This window comes from Myxocyprinus asiaticus, chromosome 31 (genome assembly GCF_019703515.2).
Source record: "Myxocyprinus asiaticus isolate MX2 ecotype Aquarium Trade chromosome 31, UBuf_Myxa_2, whole genome shotgun sequence".
In the NCBI taxonomy this organism is placed as follows: domain Eukaryota; kingdom Metazoa; phylum Chordata; class Actinopteri; order Cypriniformes; family Catostomidae; genus Myxocyprinus; species Myxocyprinus asiaticus.
In genome coordinates this window covers 44,652,725-44,677,724 of record NC_059374.1, presented here as the reverse complement: position 1 = coordinate 44,677,724, position 25,000 = coordinate 44,652,725, and the positions used below count along the sequence as shown (strand labels likewise).

Here is a 25,000-nt window from a genome sequence, read left to right as displayed (position 1 = left end):
GTTTTATTAACTCATCTGTATTAAACCATTGGTAGACAGATTATTGGCATTGTGTTTTATTTCTTATTTCTTTACCTTTGACCAATGGAAGATGAGGGGAATGTTCTGGAAACCTGTTTGAAAAGAATCATTATTTTTGTAATTCTGTTTGATGATGTTAGTGACAGAAATAACACACAAGTCTTAACCCTCCTATGTATTCAGTCATTTTCTACCGAAATAAATTTTCCTCATTTAATAAAAATGGTTTCCTTTATCTGAGCAGTGCAAGACTTTTCCATCTGAACATACAAAACATCTTTGGTATTCAGTCAAATTTGACCGACCATTGAAATTGAAAGGTCTGTCAAATACAATCAATAAATCAGCCACAATGCAGAAAAAAACAGATGGAAATTACAGGATGAACAAAACATACACACACACTCACACACAAACACACATATACACACACACACACACACACACACACTCTCTCTCTCACCCACACACACAGACACACACACACTCAGAAATGAAGGGGTGAGACGATAACACACTCACAATGCAGAACACACACACACACTCACACACACACACACACACACACACACTCTCTCTCACCCACACACACAGACACACACACACTCAGAAATGAAGGGGTGAGACGATAACACACTCACAATGCAGAACACACACACACACACTCACACACACACACACACACACTCTCTCTCACCCACACACACAGACACACACACTCAGAAATGAAGGGGTGAGACGATAACACACTCACAATGCAGAACACACACACACACACTCACACACACACACACACACACTCACAATGCAGAACACACACACACACACTCTCTCTCACACACACACACAGACACTCTCTCTCACACACACACACAGACACAAACACACACACACACAGACACACACACAAACACACACAAACACACACACAAACACACACACAAAAACACACACACACACACACACACACGTTTGTGAAATAACATTTTACTATAGAAAGTTTGTAATTGCGAAATGTTGACTCTGATTCTTCTGATTTTATACTCTAATTGAATTTTCAGAATTTTGCAGTTCATTTCTGTTTCTTGATGTTTATTTTCTTGACATTATTATGCATTTACTTTGAGTTATTACATTTTTATGATTGAAATAAATTATTGATAGAAAAATGTTTATTCTGTGTCTTCTCTTTGTAACACCATGGTCAGGTTTGACTGTAAGCATAATGACTGCAAAAACTGACACTTCAAATCAATTTAAAATGCTAAACTTTGACAAATAATAGTTTGATCATGTCTAAATATATATCCAAATGCATATCTTGTGATAAAATATAAAATTAGGTTTCAACAAGTCATCAGACTACACAGTTGGACATCTACTGTCTGTTACTGGCATGACATGATTTTCAAGTCATGTTATTTATATTTTGTTCTCCAGATGGCAGAAATCTGCCTCCAATTTATGTCAACAAAATTTATTATTTTTTATTTTATTTTTTTCAAAAAACAAATTTTATTTGTATATGCAAATTATTGGTAAAATTTAGAAATGTACATGTAAATAAGATCAAAATAGCATAAAATCCCAAATAAAAGAATAATCAGTAACAGCTGTGTCAATCTGTGTTTTTTTATGTGTTTGTGTGTCAGATTGTCGAGTTCTCAAGGTGTCAGTATTCAGATCACTGGATCTCGTACGCTGCTGGTGGTCGCAAACGTCACAGAAGACGATTATGGAAATTACACGTGTGTCGCCACCAACAGACTGGGAATACACAACGCCAGCGTCTTCCTTTATAGTGAGTGACAAACACACACACATATTTCCACTATTCACAACATTCAGCCATGCAGAATCAAATATTTGTGTTTGAAGCTAAACTTTATATTTATCTCTGACTCTTTTGAAAGATAATTCTGTTAACTGTATGACTATATATTATTATCCTCAGTGAAATGCACTTTAATGAGAGTAGAACTGCCAACACAAACTCAGTTTAATTTTATTAACAGTAAACACACACAAACACACAGTGAATGACAAGATCCAAATACGTCCATCATCTAGTGGATTTTTTATTTGCATGACATACCTAAACCGAGTGGTAGAGATGACTCAATCAGGTTGAGTTGAGTTTAACACATTCGACACATTGGTAGAGCACATCAAAATGTGCTGAATCAAACAGTTGAGCAGAACGTTAAAGGGTTAAAAGACTCACCAGTGAATTGTGGAAAGAGAATGACAAAAAAATGTTAAAATGTCCATTCTGTCTTCAAATGTTCAAACGTTTCTCAGGGAATGCTCCTGAATCCCCATATAATAATCTATATCTGTCCTCAGCCACAAGGCCTGCTATTGATCTCGTTTCCACCTGTTATTACGATGCATTTCAGGTGATCCGATCACATGTGGTCAGGTGAGACACATGGCTGTTTACACCTGGTCATTTAAGTGTACAGAAATACTCAAACCAGCCCGTCTGACACCAACAATCATCCATGTGATTATCTAATCAGCCAATCGTGTGGCTGCAGTGCATAAAATCATGCAGATACAGGTCAGGAGCTTCAGTTAATGTTCACATCAACCATCAGAATGGGGAAAAATGTGATCTCAGTGATTTGGAGTGTGGCATGATTGTTGGTGCCAGATGGGCTGGTTTGAGTATTTCTGGGATTTTCACACACAACAGTCTCTAGAATTTACTCAGAATGGTGCCAAAAACTAAAAACATCCAGTGAGTGTCAGTTCTGTGTATGGAAACACTTGTTGATGAGAGAGATCAACAGAGAATGGCCAGACTGGTTTGAACTGATAAAGTCTACAGTAACTCAGATAACCACTCTGTACAATTGTGCTGAGAAGAATATCATCTCTGAATGCTGTTCTGAGATGCAGGTTGGCGCTGTTTTGGTGGCACGAGGGGGACCAACACAATATTAGGCAGGTGGTTTAATGTTGTGGCTGATCGGTGTGTGTCTATCACACATAGATCTACAAAATGTCCAGATATAGTGGCAATTTTTCAAAAGAATTTTAAGACAATTATAAAATAATATAACAGAATATATTCAGATATACTGTATTTTTATGTTTTATTTTTCATATGTCAAAGAGATGATGCAACAAATCTAGAACAGGATTCATTATTTACATGTTGAATTATAATGAGACTCATTTGGCTGTCAAACACAAAACACATAATCTACACATATGTATTTTCTCAGGCACTTTTTGAGTCTAATAGACACACAACTTACATAATTTCAGTAGTACACCCAAATGACAGTAGTCATATCATACTGTTCATGTATTAAACTTGCTATAGTTTACTTCCACATTGCTTCTTCATCATCATATATCAATGGCAAATGTAAATCAAGTCAAACACTGTAACAACAGCGCCACCTTGAGTAAGAAATAACATGTCTAATATGTATGTGTACATGCTTATGGAACTGATAATTCATTGTCACACAGAAAATGTACGTGATATAGTATGAATATAGTACTCATTTGTCTTGTAATCATTTTTATATATATATATATATATATATATCCTGTGATAATAAACTTAGATATGAAATAATCATAAAAATATTATATATAAAAGCACAAAATAAAAATGACACTATTGCATATCTAGGGTCTTTATGACCCTATACACTTGTAATTAAACAGTTATACATTTATTTATTTGTTTTGCAATTTTGCCATTTTTTTGTAACTATTCAGAAGAAAAAGGTTGAGGAATACTAAATAAGGGGGTGGTATGCGTGAAATGGTGCTTGTTTAACAAAACTAAAGTAGATTATATTCACAGTTGTTATTACGTCATATATCAGGGTCACAGGTCAATACTCACATCATCAGATGAAGTATGTCTGTGATCTATTCATACTACTCACATGCATACATAAAGAATGTACTGTTTTACCGGCCGAGAAGTGTGTTCTTCATCAAATACAGTACAGATTTCAGACACAGCTTGTGTTAATAATCACACTCATCACAGAAGATACAAACACACACTGAAGATCAGAGTGCAGTTCACACAGCAACCACCAGATGTCACAATTTACCACTCTGACCAAAAATCTGTCTGTCTCTCTCTCTCTCTGTCTCACAGAACCTGGTACTGGGCGGGACATCAGCGGTTCTTGCAGCATGTGTCAATCACCCTGGCTCCTCCTCCTGTGTGTGTTCTGTGCTCTTGTGAAGTGTTAATGATCAGCTCATCGATCGATTATCTCAGACTGTTTCAATCCATTCATCCGCCCGTGCTCACACTACGCCCAGAACAACCGCTCAATTATTATCAGGAAAAATATGACATGGAGGAAATGAAGAATGGTACACTTTTGAAGAACTCAATATTGCCATTTTAACTGTGACACCTGTCTGTCTGTCTGTCTGTCTGTCTGTCTCAGCATCTGACAGTTTGAGTTCATGTGTGTTTTCTGACAGGAATCTGGTGTGAAATTCCGACCACACAGTTTCTGTGTCAAACACACCTGTCTTCATCTAGAAATGTCATTAATGTCATTTATTTCATTGCATTTATGTAAAATAATGAAAGAAGAGTATTGCGGTAGAATCATTTCAGATCATTTAAATTCAGTTAATCATGTGTCAGCATTGCCAAAAGGACATAAAATTGATATTAAAAATACACTTTTGTATGATTATAGTAAGATTTTCTGGAACCAAATCTTTGGATCATTAGTTCTGTATGTTGTTAACCAGATTACCAGTTTTAGTGTCACGCTTCTGATCTGAAAGCATTTTGAGTTCATATTCTCAGAACAATCACGTGAAATTGTGTTAACTGTATTTTTATACTTTATAAAATGCTGACGTCATTGTCCAAGTCTTAAATTCCTTGAATTAAATTAACTCCATCAGAATATCCTTTAAACTCCTCCCATCTCATTAACCCCTCCCACATACTTAACCCCGCCCAAGTCTTAAAATCCTTGAATTAAATTAACTCCATCAGAATATCCTTTAAACTCCTCCCATCTCATTAACCCCTCCCACATACTTAACCCCGCCCATGTCTTAAAGTCCTTGAATTAAATTAACTCCTCCCTCAGAATATCCTTTAAACTCCTCCCATCTTATAACCCCCTCCCACATACTTAACCCCGCCCATATATTACATTCCTTGAATTAAATTAACTCCATCAGAATATCCTTTAAACTCCTCCCATCTTATAAACCCCTCCCACATAACCCCCCACCCATATCTTAAATTCCTTGAATTAAATGAACTCCTCCCTCAGAATATCCTTTAAACTCCTCCCATCTCATTAACCCCTCCCACATACTTAACCCCGCCCATGTCTTAAAGTCCTTGAATTAAATTAACTCCTCCCTCAGAATATCCATTAAACTCCTCCCATCTTATAAACCCCTCCCACATACTTAACCCCGCCCATATATTACATTCCTTGAATTAAATTATCTCCTCCCTCAGAATATCCTTTAAACTCCTCCCATTTTATAAACCCCTCCCACATAACCCCCCACCCATATCTTAAATTCCTTGAATTAAATGAACTCCTCCCTCAGAATATCCTTTAAACTCCTCCCATCTCATTAACCCCTCCCACATACTTAACCCCGCCCATGTCTTAAAGTCCTTGAATTAAATTAACTCCTCCCTCAGAATATCCATTAAACTCCTCCCATCTTATAAACCCCTCCCACATACTTAACCCCGCCCATATATTACATTCCTTGAATTAAATTATCTCCTCCCTCAGAATATCCTTTAAACTCCTCCCATTTTATAAACCCCTCCCACATAACCCCCCACCCATATCTTAAATTCCTTGAATTAAATGAACTCCTCCCTCAGAATATCCTTTAAACTCCTCCCATCTCATTAACCCCTCCCACATACTTAACCCCGCCCATGTCTTAAAGTCCTTGAATTAAATGAACTCCTCCCTCAGAATATCCTTTAAACTCCTCCCATCTTATAACCTCCTCCCACATACTTAACCCCGCCCATATATTACATTCCTTGAATTAAATGAACTCCTCCCTCAGAATATCCTTTAAACTCCTCCCATCTCATTAACCCCTCCCATAACCTAAACTAATTTGCCCATATCATAAATCCCTCACATTTCTTAAACTCCTCCCATGCTAAGCCCCTCCCACATATGAACCTCACAGTTGTTTCTGATCTGTTGTGTGTGTTTGTGAAATATTCATCATTATACTGTAAGAACTTTGAGATGTACGACACCAATGAATGCTTCACTTTTATTCACTTTACCTCGTCCCATCGCTCGACTCGTCCTTTCCACCTCAAACTTCTGTTAACTGTAAATATGTTTTTGAATTGAATGTCCTCACATGTAAATGAAATCGAATCATAAGTTCAGCTTTCTTAATAGTAAACATGTAGTAAATTATCTGCAGTGGCGCTTTGACTCTTCCTTTAAGAAATTATGACATTAGAGTCTAAACCTAGAGGTTTTTAATACAGATAATTGACACAATATTTAAACAGCTCAGTCTAAAATTAGATTTACCTATGAAACAGCTGCACTACTGTTCTTATTTATAGACACTGATGATTTCAGTTATGAAAAATACTGTACAGGAATGACCTGAATGCACTGACTGCCAAAATGATTTAGGCCATTAGATTAAAAAAGACAATAAACAAGACAAATGAACTATTTACAAACTACAGTTTGAAAATGTGTTTTTGTTTGTTTGCTTTTATTTTGTTGAACTCGCATTGACGTGTTCGTTGGTGAATTCAAAGCAGTGAGATTGTTGGGCGACACCCACCGCCCTTTGATTGACAGCACTCACAGCCAATAAGCTTTCAGTGTGTGAGCTCTGATGCCTTGATTAGATGAACCCGCGTGTTCCACCCGGCTCCGGTGACTAGTTTTAAGGGCTTGTCATATGTCTCCCTTAGTTCGCAGAAGCTTTGCCAACTTAAGATGGCGGATATTTGGGTTTCATCCAATCCAAAGTCAAACTTCTCTGTCCACAAGAACTGGACTAAAAGATTTTATATGTGAAGAATGCCTGTGTACCTACAAACACTCAAACACCAGGCTGAGGTTTAGTGAACAATACTCAAGTTGTTTTCTATTTTGTTCTGTGTGTGTGTGTGTGTGTCCTTGATGCTCTGTAACACGAAAATAAAACTGAAAGTGTGTTTTGGTCAATAATCTTCAGCTATGGAACACTCCGGATCACGTCTCAGCAGCCTAGAAAGAGATTTTCTTCCGGGTCGTTCTACATCCTCATTAAAAGCAATCAACATTTTCTAACTGCGTTTATTTACTCAAGTTACCGCAGTCAATTTCTGAACACTTCTGCACTGTAAAGTACTCATGAAATGTTTTAAATGGAAATAAAGTCATTTGAATTTGATGTATTTGAAATTGGGTTAAAAATAAAAACTGTTTGATTGTAAATTTTTGGTGAAAAAACTAAAGGTTTATGAATTATGTTAATCATGTAACATGCAAATAAAGAATATAAAGATTGTTAGATCTGCCTTTAAATTGTTGTAACACTGTATTTTTCAACATCCTGTTGACGTTTTCAAGAACCAACTCTTGCGTTACTATGTGCATAAATCTGTGTGAGAATGAAATTTCGGGAGGAGTTTTCATGAGCTTCTAATTGATGTGTAAAGTGTGCACCAATATGACAAAAAGCAGCTTCAGTTGTGAGAATTGCATGTTTATCTTATAGGAATATTCTGTGTTCAATACAAGTTAATCTCAATCAGCAGCATTTGTGGAATAATATTAAAGGTGCTGTAAGCGATTTGAGCCATTCTAGAATTTACCCAAGTTGAGATGTTGGATTAGGCACGCCCCCTCTTTCCAAAACCCCGCCCTCCAAAGATACCAAATGATCTTTATTGAGACCAACATGAGCAGAAACGGTTGTTAAAAACAACAGCAGTAAAATAGCGCCCTCAACTGACAACTGTTATGAACAACATGGCATAAAAATGGCATTAAGCCTCAATAATTATCTGCAACTACAATACTGTTTACAGCATAGATATAAACATTTCCTCATTTGCCTCATTTGGCTGGTTCGGATACAACCGCAGTGCCATCTTGGAGCGGTCCACATGGAGAGCTGTTTGAATGTAAGTGAATGGAGAAGCTGACCGCTGCATTAACTGCTTTTGTGTGGAAACAGATCATCAGGTAATGAATTGACTGACTGGGTGCTAATTTTCAGAATGTTTGCCATGATGTAGTTATTTGTAGAGGACTTTATTTGCTATGGGGGAAAAACCCTGTTTTAGAAGTGGTCTGGATTTTATATATCATCTAAAATATTGTCCAATGTTTTGTTTTTGTTTGAATGGAATGCCCAATTCCCAATGCACTCAAGTCCTCGTGGTGGCGTAGTGACTCGCCTCAATCCGGGTGGTGGAGGATGAATCTCAGTTGCCTCCGCGTCTGAGACCGTCAATCCACGCATCTTGTCACGTGGCTTGTTGAGCGCGTCGCCATGGAGACATAGCGCGTGTGAAGGCTTCACGCCATCCACCGTGCAACCACACTCAATTCACCATGCGCCCCACTGAGAACAAACCACATTATAGCGACCACGAGGAGGTTACCCCATGTGACTCTACCCTCCCTAGCAACCGGGCCAATTTGGTTGCTTAGGAGACCAGGCTGGAGTCACTCAGCACATCCTGGATTCGAACTCTTTACTCCAGGTGTGGTAGTCAGTGTCTTTACTTGTTGAGCTACCCAGACCCCCTATATTGTCCAATGTTAATGGAAAATCAGATAATCTGAAAGCTGGCTGGAAAAGACAATAGACTTTTGCAAACCGTATCTATCAATTAAAATTATTATTATTATTATTTTTTATTATGCTTTTCTTTTTAAAAAAAACAAAAATCTGTGTTCCAGTGAGACACTTACAATGGAAGTCAATGGGGTCAATCCGTAAATGTTAAAATACTGTTTCAAAAGCATAGACACAAGACATAATATGTGTGTTAACATGATTTTACTGTGATAAAAATGCTTAATAATCACTCTGTTCAGAGATATATCTATATAAAAATTCCGGTTTTGGAATAATTTTACATTGTAAAGATTAGTATGTGGTTTTATCACAGTAAAATCATGTTAACACACATATGCCTTGTGGCTATACTTTTGAAACAGTTGCCACTTTTCCACTATCGGGCCAGTACGAGCCGGGCCAATAGCCTTGGACCTCGAGCCGCAAGACCAAAATCGATCTGCGTTCCCACCATCAGGCCAATAACTCTGCAGCTTTGCCCAAAAACCTGCCCTTAATACGCCGCTGCGGTGCCAACATCACACACCCCGGCCATTTCACAAGCAAGAGGTAAACTCAAGCTGAGGTATCATGTTATCTAGAATATCGAGTTTATATTGAATGTAAAGAGCAAAATAAGTTAGCATTGACAACTCACCGATTGTAACTGCCACGGTGTCCCGAGTGGTCTCTCCACTAACAGCGGGACGATGTCCCAGCACACCATCTATGAAAGTTCACCGAATCATGGAATGTAATTTCTTTGGGCACTGATTTGTCCATTGGCCGTTTTAACGGATTTGTTTAACACATTCCCCGGTTGGTCTTGTTCAGCCCAAGGGTAATTGGCGGGCCAAAGGCCATTGGCTGTTGGCCCCGAGAAAGCCCCAGGGAGGCACAATGAAGCCCCAGAAGTGACGGTGGGAACGCAGCTGGCCCTGGCACGCACTAGCACGCCCTAATTTGGCCCGATAGTGGAAACGTGACTAATGAGTCTTTTAATGTTTACAAATTGCTCCCCATTGACTTCTATTGTAAGTGCCTCACTGTAACAGGTTTTTGCTGTTTTTAAAGAAAATGAGGAACGAGTCGAAATTCATTTTTGTGGTAATCAACATTATGCCACAAATGCTGTCATTTGATCTCAACTTGTATTGAACCGGGAATATTCCTTTAACATGAAACGTGTAAAGACAAGAATTTGAATTCTCACTCGATTCCGTGTTGTCATTGTGTTTGGAAGGTTTCTGTCTAAAGTTTATGTTTGTCCATTAAAACAGCAACAGTGGCTCGACAATTTAGACAAAGTCTTTATGATTTTAAATTGAGATTAAACGTCACTGTCTTGATGGGAAACAGAAACATCTCCCTGACATTCTGTTTTTAAACAATGAATGAACAACATTTTTCAAGTGCACAACTTATCTGTCATCTTTGATGTAGATTCTGTTTGGTTTGGTTTACTCTCAAGTTCTCTAAAAGCAGCTTTTTATTTACATCTAAAGAAAATCTGAACGTTACATGCATCAGACAAACTCTTTAAAAGAAATACACATGTGGTGAAGATAATTGGCACATTTCTTTATTTCGAAAACAGACATGAAACCATTTTCAACTATTTATTCCTTAAATTCAAACCTGACATTGCACTCACTTGAACAGAAAGCCTGGCGCTTGTTTTCTATCTTTTCGTTTAATATTCTGAATTATTTAAACATCAGTGCAAAGATATCTCCAATTAAAATGTCATAACAACACCAAGGACATGAAAAGAAGCCACATGTATGATGATGAGCAAGAGGATGCTTTCGTCTGGAGGAAGAGTTCTCATGCAGTGAGCTCAACAAACCGGCAAACGGATCAATACGGACTGCAGCGTTCCCTCTGAAGAGCAGCGCTGGCTTACTATAAGAAAAGAGCTAAACGTGTGTGGAACTATAGAGAAATCAGTGAGAGAAGCGGAGTGTGTAGAAGGTTTTGAGTCCTTTGGTGATGCGGAGGAATCCGGCTGATGATGCATTTGAAAACTCCCTCCAAATGTCAGAAAATCACTGCCACACCCAAAAATAGACAAACATAAAAACAGACTGTCTTCACAATCAAAGAGCAGCCTGTGGATTATTTTCTCATTTTACATTAGACTAGTCGTTTAAATGTTCTCTTCTTTGCCAGCATCTGAAACGGCCTCCTCTGCTGGTTTCGAGTCATCAACAGCCTCTGCAAATAAAACAACAACACTCACAATCACACGAATAAATGTGATACTGCCACATAAACGGTGTTGCTAATAACTCATAATTGTTAATGGACATTAGTGGGGGTTTCTGGCTATTTGAAAATCAGATTTGTGATTTTATTGCAGTTTTGAGGGTTGGTTGGCTGATTCATTCATGGTCAATTAGTGTCCATTTATTCTAATGAATGTGGTGAAACTTCTGCTGCTTGTAAAGTGGTAAAATCTTTCAGATGGAGTTCATGTCAATAAAGAGTTTTAGTCAAACCACAACAGAGCACTTAGTGAATCCATTTAAAAGATGCTGTAAATTTGTAACTCATTTACACACACAGAGGCATCACATTTAGATCATGTCATGATGAATGGGCAGTCGGTTTGAGTTTGTGCAAATAGTGAAAGTAAAAATAAGAACCATAAGTCACTTTTTCTCTGATGTTCTGTGAAGCTCTTTCCCCTCCATTTATCAGCTCTATTATCAAGTATAGCTGCAGGCCGGAGACCTCCAAATGGGGGTGGGATCTCCAAAAGAGGACGAGGTTATTCCAAAAAGGGGTTGCACCAACTCCAAAAGTGTAAGGTTAGGGGTTCCCTATATCTTTAATGGAGATTTGGAGCTATGCCTGCAGCTATACCCTTCTCCTTTTAACTTGTCAAATGTATGCATTGTTCTTCACCAGCAGAGGATGCTTTGATTTTTCAGGGTGGAAGCAACAAAGCTTACAAGAAAGTTCAGAGACTCTCCACTGAAAAGGGTCTATCTGCGTCCTGCGAGATGTGCCCACTACAAGACATGCCCACTACAAGATGCGCCCACTACAAGACATGCCCACTACAAGATGCGCCCACTACAAGACATGCCCACTACAAGATGTGCCCACTACAAGACATGCCCACTACAAGACGTGCCCACTACAAGACATGCCCACTACAAGAAGCGCCCACTACAAGACGCGCCCACTACAAGACATGCCCACTACAAGACACGCCCACTACAAGACACGCCCACTACAAGACATGCCCACTACAAGATGCTCCCACTACAAGATGTGCCCTCTACAATATGTGCCCACTACAAGACACGCCCACTACAAGACATGCCCACTACAAGATGAGCCCACTACAAGACATGCCCACTACAAGACGCGCCCACTACAAGATGAGCCCACTACAATACATGCCCACTACAAGATGAGCCCACTACAAGACGTGCCCACTACAAGATGCTCCCACTACAAGATGTGCCCTCTACAATATGTGCCCACTACAAGACACGCCCACTACAAGATGAGCCCACTACAAGATGAGCCCACTACAAGACATGCCCACTACAAGACGCGCCCACTACAAGACATGCCCACTACAAGACATGCCCACTACAAGATGAGCCCACTACAAGACGCGCCCACTACAAGATGCTCCCACTACAAGATGTGCCCTCTACAATATGTGCCCACTACAAGACACGCCCACTACAAGATGAGCCCACTACAAGACATGCCCACTACAAGACGCGCCCACTACAAGATGAGCCCACTACAAGACGAGCCCACTACAATACATGCCCACTACAAGATGAGCCCACTACAAGACGTGCCCACTACAAGATGCTCCCACTACAAGATGTGCCCTCTACAATATGTGCCCACTACAAGACACGCCCACTACAAGATGAGCCCACTACAAGATGAGCCCACTACAAGACATGCCCACTACAAGACGCGCCCACTACAAGATGAGCCCACTACAAGACATGCCCACTACAAGACATGCCCACTACAAGACACGCCCACTACAAGACATGCCCACTACAAGATGAGCTCACTACAAGACATGCCCACTACAAGACGCGCCCACTACAAGATGAGCCCACTACAAGACGAGCCCACTACAAGACATGCCCACTACAAGACGAGCCCACTACAAGACGCGCCCACTACAAGACGCTCCCACTACAAGATGTGCCCTCTACAATATGTGCCCACTACAAGACACGCCCACTACAAGACACGCCCACTACAAGATGAGCCCACTACAAGATGAGCCCACTACAAGACATGCCCACTACAAGACGCGCCCACTACAAGATGAGCCCACTACAAGACGAGCCCACTACAAGACATGCCCACTACAAGATGAGCCCACTACAAGACGCACCCACTACAAGATGCTCCCACTACAAGATGTGCCCTCTACAATATGTGCCCACTACAAGACACGCCCACTACAAGACACGCCCACTACAAGACGACGCCCACTACAAGATGAGCCCACTACAAGATGAGCCCACTACAAGACATGCCCACTACAAGACGCGCCCACTACAAGATGAGCCCACTACAAGACATGCCCACTACAAGACATGCCCACTACAAGATGAGCCCACTACAAGACGCGCCCACTACAAGACGCTCCCACTACAAGATGTGCCCTCTACAATATGTGCCCACTACAAGACACGCCCACTACAAGACACGCCCACTACAAGACACGCCCACTACAAGATGAGCCCACTACAAGACATGCCCACTACAAGACGCGCCCACTACAAGACATGCCCATTACAAGACATGCCCACTACAAGACGCGCCCACTACAATATGTGCCCACTACAAGACACGCCCATTACAAGACACGCCCAATACAAGATGCTCCCACTACAAGACACGCCCACCACAAGACATGTCCTCTACAAGACGTGCCCACTACAAGACATGCCCTCTACAAGACGTGTCTACAAGACGAAAATGGCATAATTTTACTTAACGAAAATAAAATCTTTTTGTTGATGACGATGTTCAAAATGGACAAACAAGTGTGTCAAAATATTCAAACATTTAGGGAAATAATTTATAAATATTTTCTAATTTAAAAATGTATCAAACATATAAATAAATATACATACTGTCCTTGTTGCGAAAAACCTGAGCTCCTGAAATAATAATGAATAGACTGAAGTATTAGATACTTATTAGAAGTTAGCCTACTGTATTCTGAATTCTTCAGAGAATTATTAACTTTCAGTGAAAGGATTCAAGCTCCAAATCACTGAGATCACATTTTTCTCCATTCTGATGGTTGATGTGAATATTAACTGAAGCTCCTGACCCGTATCTGCCTGATTTTATGCACTGCTGACACACGATTGGCTGATTAGATAATCGCATGGATGATTGTTGGTGCCAGATGGGCTGGTTTGAGTATTTCTGGGATTTTCACACACAACAGTCTCTAGAATTTACTCAGAATGGTGCCAAAAACAAAAAACATCCAGTGAGTGTCAGTTCTGTGTATGGAAACACTTGTTGATGAGAGAGGTCAACAGAGAATGGCCAGACTGGTTTGAACTGATAAAGTCTACAGTAACTCAGATAACCACTCTGAACAATTGTGCTGAGAAGAATATCACCTCTGAATGCTGTTCTGAGATGCAGGTTGGCACTGTTTTGGTGGCACGAGGGGGACCTACACAATATTAGACAGGTGCTTTTAATGTTGTGGCTGATCAGTGTATGTTGTGGATATAGGCTACTATAGTGATTAAAATCATGTATATATAGAATGCATTTAAATGAGGTATTTACCCCGTTTTAAAGTGGTTCATTTTACCTGTGTTCAACTCACGCAGCTCAAGCGGAGAAATCCCCAATTATTAATGGGTTAGATGAATCTATATCTAATTTCTCCTTCTATATACAGATTGTTTAGATGTTTCTTCTCCTTTTCATATCTTGCACTGTTAATATTTTGCAGTATCATTTTTATCTCGTCATATTTTCGTCAATAGTGTGCTTTAAAAAAATCGTTTAATTATCGTCATGATGCACTTTTTTCGTATTGTCTTCGTTATCGTTGACGAAATCAAAAAACCCTTTGTCAACAAACGTTTTCATCAGTGATTTGGTTGACGAGATTAACACTGGTCACATCTAAAAGTTATTCTTTGTTGTATTTACACATACAGCTATTGCATAGTATTTTAAAGGGTTAATTCACCCAAAAATGATAATCCTCTCATGATTTATTTATCTTTAAGCCATCCCAGATGTGTATGACTTTCCTTCTCCAGCAGAACCGAAGTGAAGATTTTTATAAGCACATTTATGCTCTTTTTGTCCATACAATGAAAGCGAATGGGTGCCATGAGGCTGCTGGCTGTTTGACGGTCCAAAAGTCATATTTAGGCAACATAAAAGTACTCCACATGACTCCAGTCGATCAGTGAATGTCTTCTGAAGCAAATCGATAGGTTGGTGTAAGAAACAAATCGATAATTAAACCGTTTTTTACTTTAAATCGTTGCTTCCGCCCACTGCTGTATTTCTGTTTGAAATTGCCTAACTCTCGCACAACGTTTGTTCCTCTGTTGTAAACAAAGCGCAAGCTTCCGACTTCTCGCATGAATGTGCCATTGCGCTTACATCACTGATGCGGCGACTGCTGGCAGGAAGTTCAGTTTAATTTTGTTAAACATTACACAATTCAACTTGATGGAATTTTGTTATGAAATTGAAATGCGTAAATCTTAAAAATAGGTTAAAATATTTTTTGGAGTATATTTATTAGGAAAGCACTTCCTGATTGGTTGGAGAAGCTATAACTCAACCCTAAACCTACTCCTAACAATTCCGGCAGCACGTTACTTATTAATATGAATGACAGTTTATGTAAATGAAACGGTTAAAATAAACAGTTCCCTAATATTTAGCATTGGGAACTCCGATTCATTTTAGTGAGTCAAGTTTTTTTAGACAGTTCATGTTAATGAACTAGTTCACATAAATGATTCACTTGAGCCCTACGCAGCCTTAATGGGACTTTGTCTTCTTTTGTGAAACTACATTTTTGTGTATTGCTGCTGTTTATCACTATATTCCAATTCAGTTATATAAATAGGGTGATTTTTAGTTTTATTAGTGTGTATAACGTATACTCTATTTAATATTACCTGCATTGAATTTTTCCCTTTTTTTCTGATGTTCTATGAAGCAAAACTCTTTCCATCTTTAACTGAATGTCCTGTATCACACCAGCAGAGGGCAGCAGCTCTGAACTGCTTTCATTAGTTTATAAGAGATCAGTGTAAATAAACCTGCATTTAATGTGAATATCTGAAATTAGTTAGCTGTAATGTGTGTGGATGAGTTGATCTGTGATGCACCTTTTTTGTCTATTTGGTCTGTTTCGTGGCTCTCAGCATCATCAGGCACATGGGCTTGTTTGGCTTCCTCATTCTCCTCTTCCTCATTTTGTGCGTTTCCGGCGGGTTCTTCGGCGGGTTTCTCGGCCACGGCATCTGAGGCGCTCTCGGGTTCTTTAGGCTTCTCCACTTCCTGCGGCTGCTCCTTCACTTCTTCTTTAGCGGGCGTGTCTGAGGGGGCGGGGTCAGCAGTGGCAGTGGGCGGGACTTCGGCAGCAGGTGAGTTGGGTTGCTCGGCCGCAGGGCTCTTAGCCGGTTTGTTCTCTTCTGCTGTTTCCGTGGACACCTCCGCCGGTTTCTCCTCAGATGGAGAGATTCGCTCTTTCTTATCGTCACCCTCCGTGGTCTCGGCAGATTCTTCCGGAACGGCACCATTCTCCTCTTTCTCGCCATCTTTCATTTTTTTCCGGGTGATGTGCCCGCGGAAGCTGGCCTGGATCTTGGTGGCCGCCTTGTGGGCATTCTCCTCGGGTTTAATTCCATCCTGTTTGATCTCCTGGTCAGCTTCTTCATTTTTCTCAACCTGAGACAACAAACACCATCAGTAAATAAATATATTTATAATTTACATTTAGTCATATAGCAGATGTTTTTAACCAAAGAAACTCATCATACAAGAGTAACAATATCTGCAGTCTCACACCGATCAGTTTCAGGAGTAAACTAAAGAAGAACAGAAGAAAGAACTGCAGGAAAGTAGAGAAAAAAGAGAAGAATATATATTTTAAAAAATTATAGGATGTGCCTTTGTTTATGGTTGTGGTTTAGTTAAGTGCTCAAATACAAACCACACAGAACAACACATACTCTAATTTCTCTAAATTTTTAAGTAGCAGCCTGTCAAGTGCACAATATACTTTAAGCAAGTACATGAACGCAAATGCTTCTAGCTACAATTCATAACGCAACACAAGTACGTGTTGCATTCTGTAGCGTGTATTTGCATAAACTAAACGGCATCTCAGTGTTGCATCAAGGGGCGCTATAGCGGGCATTTGTGTGAACAGTTTTCTCTTTCATTGCCTGATCTCATGAATATTATGAATATTATATGACCATCGTAACATTTTTGTGAAACAGAATGACATGCCTTATTACAGGTTTGGCTCGGTTTCCCAGTTAAATGTCCAGCGGGGGGCGCCAAAACCGAGTGAAATGTTGTCGTAATCAGACGAAGATTTTAAGGTGAATATTAGATAGAGGTTTTAATGAGTGGTGGTGGCGTAGTGGGCTAAAGCACATAACTGGTAATCAGATCTGGTTCGATCCCCGCAGTCACCACCATTGTGTCCTTGAGCAAGGCACTTAACTCCAGGTTGCTCCGGAGGGATTGTCCCTGTAATAAGGGCACTGTAAGTCGCTTTGGATAAAAGCATCTGCCAAATGCATAAATGTAAATGTAATGAGTAAAACATTCCTCCGTAACCTCAAACCTCATCACTTAGAGCTAAAAAGAAGTTTTAAACAGCCGAGCAACGGTTTACTGTATGTGAACATTCAGACACCGGTCACACCGCTGTGGGAGGCGTTTAGAAGTACATTTAAATGTGAGGACGCTACATGTAAAACCTAAATGTGACATTAAAATGTGTTATCAATGACTTTATGCATCATTCTAGGAGTATAATTCACATGAGGTCAGTAAAAGAAGTTGTTTTAACCACTCGATGATTTAAAGTAATATATATGCAGTAGATAATGTTTAATTTGTCTTGTTTACATTCTGAATTCATAACGCTAATACGCTAACACGCTATACACGGCCATAATATGAGCCGATTCCACTCTGTTACTGTAATTTATGATAACACTGATACTACTGCAAAGATGAGTGTATAAAAGAGTGTTAATGTGCAGAATAAAGACAAAAGAATGATGATAAGAGGGGCACATGTTACTTTGGGTAGATGTGTGAATGACTCGCTGCAGATGGCACATGAGTGAATGGGCACTTGAGAGTATTTGAGTAGATTGAGTAGATTTCCTTTTGTAGACGAATTAAACAAAACAAAATTGCATGGCATGGTCTTGCACGCTGGTGTTTTCATGTTGAATACTGACTGAAAAACGTAAAGAAAGTAGTAGGTGGAGCTTCAGGTCACACCCGCCGATGACGTGGACCAATGGCAGAAAGTTTTCCTAAAAGTTCGCCCAGGTGAGCTATTCCGAACCACCGAAACGAACGCAAAAACTTTGCATCTCTTTGGCCAGATTTTGTTCTAAATGACGTCACATCCGTTCATTCTTCGATTTTGCATAATATATCTGGGCCTTTACCCTTACCCAACACCTAAACCTAACCGATAGTGTCCAAAAACAAAATTTGAAATGAAAAGCACATTTTCTGAAGCAACCATGTCATCTCACGTTTCAGCTTGACTGGGCTTGAACCGTAGTCTTCCGAGTCCATAGTCCAGCACTCTATCAGGTGAGCTTCCACAGAAGTTAATCACATTGGATTAAGTGTGTAAATGTCGTTGGGTTTGTAATAAAAGTGTTAAAATGTATAGCTTTTCAAATGGTGCATTATAGTAAACATGTTCCGATATCATAATAAAGCAGTGTATGAGTAACAGAGTGAAAAGCAAGTGTTTATAAAGTCATAATCAGCCGTTGTAGTTGTGATTTGTGTCATGAAAATGAATTAAACACACAGATGTTGTAGATCCACTAGCGTTCATTTTATCAGGAAACTGCAACGAAATGTAGAATTTGGGACATAAAAGTCAGTTTGCAAAAATGTAGTTATAGTAACGTTCATTCTATGAGACTAGATTGTTTGTGCTGTAAGTGATTTTTTCATGGAAAGGTATGCAAAAAAAAATGTCCTACTCCCTGAAAGATATTAATGAAATAAGTGTCGTGAGATATCTCACCGGTCTCTGTGACAGCTCTAGACTCTGTAAACAACTAATAAAAATGTGTCTGCAGTCTCTGACGCTTTCTGCCTGTCAATCATTTTGTGCATTCTCATAGTATTGTAGTTTCAGAGAATTATTGAGGCTTAATGCCATTTTTATGCCATGTTGTTCATAACAGTTGTCAGTTGAGGGCGCTCTTTTACTGCTGTTGTTTTTGACAACCGTTTCTACTCTATATCGGCTTCAATAAAGCTCATTTGTATCTTTGTAGTGTGGGATTATGGAAAGGGGGGCGTGGCTAATCCAATGGTTTAGTTTGTGGAAATTCTAGAACAGCTAAAATCGCTTACAGCACCTTTAAACTGTCGACATGATTATAACTACCTGACACATCTGGATGGAACCATGTGACGTGTTCCAGCCTGAACGGACCAAGGTTATGAAGGGGAATGATTCAATAATTAATCAATTGAATAATAAATTGCTCAGTTTATTTGTATAGCTCCTTTCACAATACATATTGATTCAGAGCAGCTTTACAGTGACGTGTGCCTTCTAAACAAAATGGAAAAGTCTCTAATATTTGAACTACTAGCTTCATTCATTACCTGTTTTGGAAACATTACCAGTTCAAAATATGGGCCTGATCATTAAATTCCCTTTAGGAATATAATGAAATGGTCATTCAGTTAAAGCACATTTAGCCTGATAGTGACTGTAAAAGAGAATCAATTGATGCAGGTGTTGTAAACAATCAATAATATGCATGAATGTGGATCAATGATCTCTAACTGGAGCTCTGAGGATGTTAAGCTGATTAAACATGTTTCCTGCCATTCATGACATGAAGAATCAGCGTGAGACACAGCGGTGAGCGACAGATAACTCATTATCAGTGAATAACTGTTTTATTAAACAGTTATACACTGATAATAACCAGAAGTTTTAATGATTTGCCATGTTCCAACAAACATGTTTAACTTCAGATTTCTTTTAGCAACTCTAAATGAACATATTAATAGTTGATGTTAGATGAAAAATTTAAAGTTGCAGTAAGTAATTGTTTAGTTTTCACTCAAAAGCTGCTTAAATCACCAGTTTCAATCTGACTGACTGCTTTTTCTTTAAGTGAAAAGAAATATGCATGCATCTTTAATTTAATAATATAATAAAGTGATGTTATTTATTAGTCAGGTGTCCTTCAGACACATTTTACAGAGAGTGATTCAGCTGAATGCAGCAGTCTCACAGTATTCAATTCACAAACTCCAAAAACTCACATTTCCTGCTGCGCTGCTTCCAGACATGATTAAAAGCATTATAGTTTGAGTTCAGACTGAGGTCAGGTATAGTTTAGGATCACAGACACTTTCTGTTTTGTGTCAGTGTGTTTTCTGCGCTGGACAGGAACATTTGATCAACCCAGTGGACGTGATCTTAATCAAGATCTTTTTTTTTTTTTTTCTAATACTACACATAAGAATAACATGCAGTGAAACCAAAGAAACTTTCAAGATAAAAACATTTTTTATAAAATGTGATCGGAAAATCCTTGTTAGAAAAGATGAGGTGAACAAATCAGGAAAACCGGGAGGAAAACAGACAGGAAAGAGACATTTAAAATATTTACCTTGTCCACCAGAATCCAGGGGTGCAATTGTCCAAAGGCCTTTAAACTTAATATTCAAATGTGTCTAATGAAAAAAGCAAGCACAAAATGAAATCAAATGCATAAATTAAAAGTGACAAATAATGCATGACAAATACATTCTAGGGCTGCGCAATGAATAAAATAAATAATTGAGATTACATTTACAGCGGTCACAATTAACTAATTGGGGAAAGTGTTAATTTAAGCATTCCACCTACCACCCCTGGAGTTCGCTAGTTCGCTAGTTCGAATCCAGGGCGTGCTGAGTGACTCCAGCCAGGTCTCCTAAGCAACCAAATCGGCCCGGTTGCTAGGGAGGGTAGAGTCACATGGGGTAACCTCCTCGTGGTCGCTATAATGTGGTTTGTTCTCAGTGGGGCGCATGGTGAATTGAGCGTGGTTGCCGCGGTGGATGGCGTGAAGCCTCCACACGCGCTATGTCTCCGTGGCGACGCGCTCAACAAGCCACGTGATAAGATGTGCAGGTTGACTGTCTCAGACGCGGAGGCAACTGGGATTCATCCTCCGCCACCCGGACTGAGGCAAAATCGCTATGCGACCACAAGGACTTAGAGCGCATTGGGAATTGGGCGTTCCAAATTGGGAGAAAAAGGGGAAAAATCCCCCCCCAAAAAAAAAAAAAAAACAATTAAGCATTCCACTGAGGTCCTGTTGCACAAAAAAAAAAAAAATTAAAAAAAAAAAAAAAATTTTTTACACTTGTTTTTTGCAGCAGCGAAGCATTAACCCTTTTACAGTCTTCGGTCATTTTTGACCGATTTGATTTTGATTTATTTTTTAAATAAAAATGGTTTCCTTTATTAGAGCCTTACAATGTTTGGTGACTTTTCCTACATTTGCTATCTGAACACAAAAAAAAATCTGAAATGATTCTATGAATGTAGGTAGTTTTATCAAACAGTGATACACCTTTCACGTTTCTGGTCAAATTTGACCGAGCATAAGAAAAAACAAAGAATTCAATTTTAACACACTTTTTTAACACACACACACACACACACATTATGGCAGGTTGAGCAAGAGTCAGACACAATGGGTGTGGTGTCAAGCCTCGGAGAGGCGTTTATTGGAAATAATAATAAACATAAAATGCCCATAAAAGGAGAAAATAAAGTGTCCAGGGGGAATGGTGCTCAAAATAAAGGGGAATCTGGCATCCTTGAGGTGAAATGGGGCTCCATGAAGGGCGGGGAAGTGTCAGAGGAATGGCCCAGTCATGAGCGGGGTCTGACGGCTGCACGCGCTCCCCTCCTGGGTCCACGGAGCATGGGGCGGCGCCGTCCTTGGCGGCCTGTCTTCCTAGGCCTGCGGCAGGTGAGAGGGGAAGCCTCTAGCCCGTCGGCCACGACACATGCTGTTCTCCCCCGGCGACACAGCTAACTCGCACCGGGGGTCCGAGGAGTGGGTCTGGTGACACATCTAATTCGGCCGAACCCTCTCCGCTCTGGTCCTGGGCGTTCAAGGATGCCAGTGTGTGCACTCATGGAGATTTGAAGTCAGTTCCCAAAGACAGAGGTGATGAAGTATTATTCAGGTGTGCTTCATTCACCACTGTCAAAACGAGGCTTATTAATTTTGCACCTCTTCACGCTCTTCTGCCCAACTCCAGTTGTGAGCCTGGCTGAAGGATGGCCCAAAGAGACGGGCGACGATGACGAGAGGGAGGGGCGGGTTGTTCCGCCACAATATACGCACACACACTCACACGCTCTCTCTCTCTCTCTCACACACACACACACACACACACACACACACACACACACAGTAACTTTACCAGACAAAACACTTCATCTATTATGAAAACAATAATTAATTTTATGTTATACATGTGGCTTTCTTGGGCCTTGCTCACAGTTCTATTTCAGCACAATCATGAAATAATGTTCCTGTTTGGTCATTTTTGACTGATTTGACTAAAAATGGTTTCCTTCATCTAAATGGTACAAAGTTTGGTGACTTTTTCTACACTTACCATCTCAACACACACACATAAAAATGCTAACTAAATTCTATGAGTCTGTGTGATTTTCAAGACTTTATTATAAGACTTTATTACAAACAAGACTTTATTCATCTTCTTCACTGTTTATTACTGTTTTTTATGAATAATTAGTTTGCTGTTCGATATCTTGCCATTTTTATACTTCATTTACTTCACTGACTGAATTTAAACTGAATTTTCATCTTTGCAAAATAAATGGTTTGTAACAGAAGTCTTCTCTTTGTTACACCATGGTCAGGTTTGACTGCAAACATAAAAAATGCTAAACTTTGACAAATAATAGTCTTTGAAAATATCTAAATACATTAAAAAACTTTGTTACAACAGTAACATTGATCCACCGTGACTAAGTAGCATGTGTGTATCACTGCAGTCATCTACTGGTTATAATTGTAATTTCATGTAAAAATAGAAATCCCAGCAGATGGCAGCAGATGCTCCAAATGCATGACATATTTCCTTATTTTTCCAGTTTAATGAAGTGTGTGTTTTTAATTAAGTGAATGTAATATAAAATGTGAATTAAATGGTGTAATTTAGTCATTTAGAGATAGATTAGGTCTAAACACCATAAAATTAGTTTAGTGTAATTACTTTATTAAGTTGGTTTTATTACATTTCTTTAAAAAAAAAAAACTTTTTCAATAAAATACATGATTACTGTATCCGGTCAAATTTGACCAGGAATACTAAGCGTGTCGGCCTCTAATGAAGACTGTAGAAGGGTCAACAAATCACAGACATGTCCGTTGCTCAGTTTCTGTGTATAATTTTCTCAAAATTTGAGTTTTTTTGTTTTTTTCAGGTGTAGCCTACATAAAGAACATGGCATGCATATACCCCAAACAAAATAATTAAATGTTATTAATCTAAATTCATTGCAGTTAGTAATTGACAGTTATGATTTTTGTCATAATCGTGCAGCCTTAATGCATTCATATAAAAAACAAAAACATCATAAGCAGCAAGAAAGAGATGAACACAAATTGTAAAATCAGAAATGGAAATGAAAGAAAAGTCCAGGGAACCAGAAATTACACTGAAAATTACTTTTAGTGAAAATGCCAAATGAATGTCGTTTCATTTATGTAAACTTTTTTATTGACACGAATTTTCATTTATACATGTGTATAAAATATCAAATATCTAGCATTGTATTTCTTGTTTATGAATATATTTAACTGTAAAGTCTTTCTGTAATGATGTCTGTGCCAGAGAGTATTTTAACGTTTCTTACAGTAACGGCTAAACACTTGTGTTAAATGATCTGATGTATCAATATAAAGTGCCGTTTATTATCTTAATCTGTATCTCACAGTGCAGTTTAAAGTCCATGTGTGTATATCTCCTGGTGTTCTGTTCAGTTTATTTGATTGAGCAGCAGTTTATAGAGCAAATGGGAAAATAATGGAGAATGTGTGTGTTTACAACAGCGATCAATATCAATTAATAATCTTATCTCAGCCTGTCAATCTCAATGATATTTCATCTGTCCTGATGACATCATTTATTACCGTCCACTAAATCTTTCAAGTCATGTTTTCTTTGTATATTTACTGGAATCTAATTTACTCTGCAGTTCTTAACACACTGAACACAGTGAGTGCACCTGTAGAGTCGAGCGCTGATGGTCAACAGGTGTTTCACTATCCAACACTGTTGTCCAGGTACAACACGCAATGTCCAGTAAGTGTGTGTGTGTGTGTGTGTGTGTGTGTGTGTGTACTCAGCGTGAGTCACTCTCATGACTCATATTCACATGACATCATCATGACATCATCATGTCTGAGGTAAGAACTCATTAATGGCAATGTAAACGTGAGAATAACACAAAGAACATTGGACTGACTGAGTCCTGAATATTTGGTGACGTTCTTGAATTGAGTTAATCATCTTTACATTTGAGAGATTTCAGAGTGTCAAAACTGATTTACTGTTTTAATGTGTGATAACACAACTCTTACAGTGATGCTGCACTACACAATAAATCAACACACAAACCCTGTCCAGGTGATATCTGTATACAGCAGCCTATCACAGAATGTGCTTATAAATTTAACAGTGTTGGGTGTAATGCGTTACTAAGTAATTATTTTTTGTAATTAAATTACTTTTTCATTGAAAAAAGTAAAGTAAGGGATTACTCTTAATTTCTCAGTAATTTAATTACAGTTACTTCTGATGTAACTGTGTTAAA

The 25,000-nt window shown here is 39.0% G+C and overlaps 2 protein-coding genes across 3 annotated transcripts in view; one reads left to right on the top strand and one right to left on the bottom strand.

Annotated features, from left to right (window-relative positions):
* The window catches only part of LOC127421832 (limbic system-associated membrane protein-like), a 366,863-nt gene extending 360,888 nt beyond the window's left edge, over positions 1 to 5,975 (top strand). For both annotated transcript variants that reach the window (XM_051664999.1, XM_051664998.1), the window contains 2 exons: positions 1,674 to 1,822; positions 4,157 to 5,975. In XM_051664999.1, the coding sequence (XP_051520959.1) occupies positions 1,674 to 1,822; positions 4,157 to 4,254 (247 nt within the window). In that variant the 3' untranslated portion in view covers positions 4,255 to 5,975. The remainder of the gene's footprint in view (positions 1 to 1,673; positions 1,823 to 4,156) is intronic.
* A 4,420-nt stretch (positions 5,976 to 10,395) lies between these two features.
* The window catches only part of gap43 (growth associated protein 43), an 18,564-nt gene continuing 3,959 nt past the window's right edge, over positions 10,396 to 25,000 (bottom strand). Inside the window, exons 2-3 of the mRNA XM_051665014.1 lie at positions 16,230 to 16,791; positions 10,396 to 11,052 (exon numbers count right to left, since the gene is read on the bottom strand). Of these exons, the coding sequence (XP_051520974.1) occupies positions 10,985 to 11,052; positions 16,230 to 16,791 (630 nt within the window). The 3' untranslated portion in view covers positions 10,396 to 10,984. The remainder of the gene's footprint in view (positions 11,053 to 16,229; positions 16,792 to 25,000) is intronic.